The sequence below is a fragment of the Epinephelus moara genome, chromosome 17, assembly GCF_006386435.1.
Source record: "Epinephelus moara isolate mb chromosome 17, YSFRI_EMoa_1.0, whole genome shotgun sequence".
NCBI classification, from domain to species: domain Eukaryota; kingdom Metazoa; phylum Chordata; class Actinopteri; order Perciformes; family Serranidae; genus Epinephelus; species Epinephelus moara.
The window spans coordinates 30,109,066-30,112,607 of record NC_065522.1 but is presented as its reverse complement, the minus strand read 5'-3'; the positions used below and the strand labels follow the sequence as shown (position 1 = coordinate 30,112,607).

Below are 3,542 nucleotides of genomic sequence, written 5' to 3'. Positions count from 1 at the left end.
AATAATTCCCCATTTAGCTTGGTATGTTTCATTTTTCAAAATTACTTATCTTGTGTTTTAAATCTCATTCAAGTCCTCAAACTTCCCTCTCACTTCGCTATCAGTGTAATATCAGCTGAGCTGTATATATTATAGACACTATCAGTGTAATATCAGCTGAGCTGTATATATTATAGACAGGTATACTCAACAGAATCACAAAGCCTAAAAAACAGACCATGAGTTACGTTTTTGTTTAATTTCACCTCCTCCACTCAACAATCACACAGCAATGTCATATTTAACTGAGCTAATATTCAATAATCGCAAAAAAATCAGGACTGGAAGCACTCTAACTTGCCAATGTTAGATAAAATAGTTTAGGAGAAGACAATTTAAAACTAACAGGCTGTTCATGGTTAGCATTACCTGTATGGTGTGTACAGTATGTAGTGTCCTAGCCTAATCTGTTATCTTATCTTTTAACATTACATAAATCTACTAATTTAATGGGGGATAATCCACTAACAGAATTAATGCACATATTAATTTAGATAAGTTGTGCTGATAATGTAAAATTTGAGTCTTTGAACACCTTACCCGTTAAAAGTACATCACAGCCGGTCTTTTCTGCTGTAACTCCATTGCGGTGCTAGCATGTGCCGCTTACTTCCGGGAAATATTGAGAGGCTTAGGGATCCGCCATTGCTGTGAAAAAAATGGCCCACTGGAGTGAATGGAGATGATGCGACTCTCTATTCAAGGGCTCTGCTGTTGGCAACAGTAAAGAGTACAGCTTCCGGTAGAGATGAGCTCATGGGCTTCAAAATAAAAGTCCAGAAGTGTTACATGGAATTGCGGGCTTACTCAGAAAAACACTCAAGAGGATAAATGATGAAAATACACATAATCGAAAGAATGACTTTTATTGAACTGTTCCAAAAAGTCGTTCATGTAGTACACACACACGTTTTATTAAATCGCGTGCGCATTCCATCAAAACATGTGTGCCTGGCTGTCACTCCCACGAACTGCAGCAAGAGGACAGATCACATCTGTTTACATCAAGAGGCAGACAATATGATGAGACAGTGAAAAGTGACTGCTGTGACGACCCCTCCGCTCCACTAGTTGTCCCTGCCTTTAGCTGCTGTTCTTTTTTCTTGCAGGACTCCGCAGGGCGGAGGGTGATCAGCCCGGTGAGCAACACCTGGGCCCGGTGTGTGTCTCTGTCAAAAGCTCCCTCCTGCCTGTCTTCAGTCTCTCTCTGGTCTGATCGGAGCATGGGCACGGCTGCTGCTGCTGCTGTTTTCTTCTTCTGTTTGCTCCATACATTTCCACACATGCTTACACTACTGACTACTTAAGAGCTACAAATGTGACGTCTTAAAACGGACGTCGAATTACACATTTTGGTCCATTCGGCGTTTCATAGTGCACAGCCATAGTAAGTCGCGCTTGTGCTGTCACGCCATCTTGTTCAAACAGTGTGATGTTCGCAGCAGCATGAGTTCATGGTAATAAATCGCGTGCGCATTTTAATAAAACGCACGTACATTTTATAAAACGTGTGCAAATTATAAAACACGTGCGCATTTTGAAACATATGCATGTCACCTCCCGGTCTCTGTAGAAACATGATGGAGATTTTCAAGACCTAACCTTGATGTCAGACAGCCCTTTACTGATGCAGTTACATGATGCTCTCCTAAAACCAAACAGACTCCACTGACAGAATCAGTAATTTTACCTCACAGAACACAATGAGTCGCTGGTCTTCAGCTGGCCATCAATTGGACAGTTAGTTTGTGTTGTTGTGTGACTTTTGGAACCGACCTAACCATGCCTGTTCTCTTGTCTGCTTCTCCAAACTGGGAGAGTAAAGCTGATAACACACAATTCCAAATGAAGGCTGAGTCATGAAGATCGCTCAGCGATGTTTACATTTTTATTTATAAATTTACAATAATGTCTGAAAAGATGTCTTCACTTACTCATTATGGGCTATTTTGTGCAGATTTCTTAAAAAAAACTATGATCAAATCAGTTTTAGGATTTAGCAGCCAGAGTAGCTCTCTTGCTCTGAATCCAAGTACAGGAAAGAGCCACAGTGCTGCATGCCCTGCCCCTGACAAGCAGCAAAAGTCCAGTCACCACCGGATAACAGGTTTTGACCCAGCTTGGCTGTCAGAGGGGAAATACTCCCACTGGCTGTACAAGACTGATCTTGGTAAATAAGTAAGTAAGTAAGTAAGTAAATACATACATTTAAAAACATATAAACATAAATGTTTGGATCTGTGTCAGTCATTTGTCTTTTTAAAATCTTATTCCAAATAGAATTTATTTATTTTGACTGAACAGCTACATCACTTTTCTCCCTCATGAATTTTCATGTGTGTATGTAAATATTCATTTTGTGTAAATGATTTCCCACATTCAGAGCAGCTAAATGGTTTCTCTCCTGTATGAGAGCTCATGTGTACTTTCAGAAGGGCACTTCGAACATATGTTTTCCCACACTCAGAGCAGCTAAATAGTTTCTCTCCTGTGTGAGTTCTCATGTGTTTCTTCAAATCTCTCCTACAACAAAATCTTTTCCCACACTCAGAGCAACTAAGTGGTTTCTCTCCTGTATGGGCTCTCATGTGTCTTCTCAGATCTCCACTTTGACCAAATCTTTTCCCACACTCAGAGCAGCCAAATAGTTTCTCTCCTGTGTGAGATCTCATGTGATTCTTCAAAACTACACTGTAACTAAATCTTTTCCCACACTCGGTGCAGCTAAATGGTTTCTCTCCTGTATGAGATCTAATGTGTACCTTCAGATGTGCACTTCGAACATATGTTTTCCCACACTCAGAGCAGCTAAATAGTTTCTCTCCTGTGTGAATTCTCATGTGTTTCTTCAAATCTCTCCTACAACCATATCTTTTCCCACACTCAGAGCAACTAAATGGTTTCTCTCCCATATGAGCTCTCATGTGTCTTTTCAGACTTCCACTTTGACCAAATTGTTTCCCACACTCAGAGCAGCTAAATAGTTTCTCTCCTGTGTGAGTTCTCATGTGATTCTTCAAATCCCCACTTTGACCAAATTGTTTCCCACACTCAGAGCAGCTAAATGGTTTCTCTCCTGTATGAGTTCTCATGTGTCTTTTCAGATCTCCACTGTAAGCAAATATTTTCCCACACTCGGAGCAGCTAAATGGTTTCTCTCCTGTATGAGTTCTCATATGTCTCTTCAGATCTCCACTGTAACCAAATCTTTTGTCACACTCAGAGCAGCTAAATCGTTTCTCACCAACAATCAAATAACTGACAGGGACTTGATCATTTTTCAGAAAGTTTAAACCTGACTGAGGTTCTCTGGTCTCCTTCCAATCATCACTGTCATCAGTCTCAGGTTCAGAAGACTCTCTAGTCTTGTCATCAGTCTCAGGTTGTAAATGTGTATCTGGATCTGAGTTTCTGTCTGGTTCTGCTCCTCCACAGTCCTCTCCCTCTGCTTCTGTTTCCATCTGTTCAGTGTGTCTTTGATGAAGCTGTGAGGACTGAGGTTT

General features: G+C 40.8%; 1 protein-coding gene across 1 annotated transcript in view; it reads right to left on the bottom strand.

The window, feature by feature from the left end:
- Positions 1 to 2,139: 2,139 nt before the first annotated feature.
- Positions 2,140 to 3,542, bottom strand: part of LOC126404300 (gastrula zinc finger protein XlCGF57.1-like) — a 33,838-nt gene continuing 32,435 nt past the window's right edge. Inside the window, exon 3 of the mRNA XM_050067448.1 lies at positions 2,140 to 2,885. Within this exon, the coding sequence (XP_049923405.1) occupies positions 2,349 to 2,885 (537 nt within the window). The 3' untranslated portion in view covers positions 2,140 to 2,348. The remainder of the gene's footprint in view (positions 2,886 to 3,542) is intronic.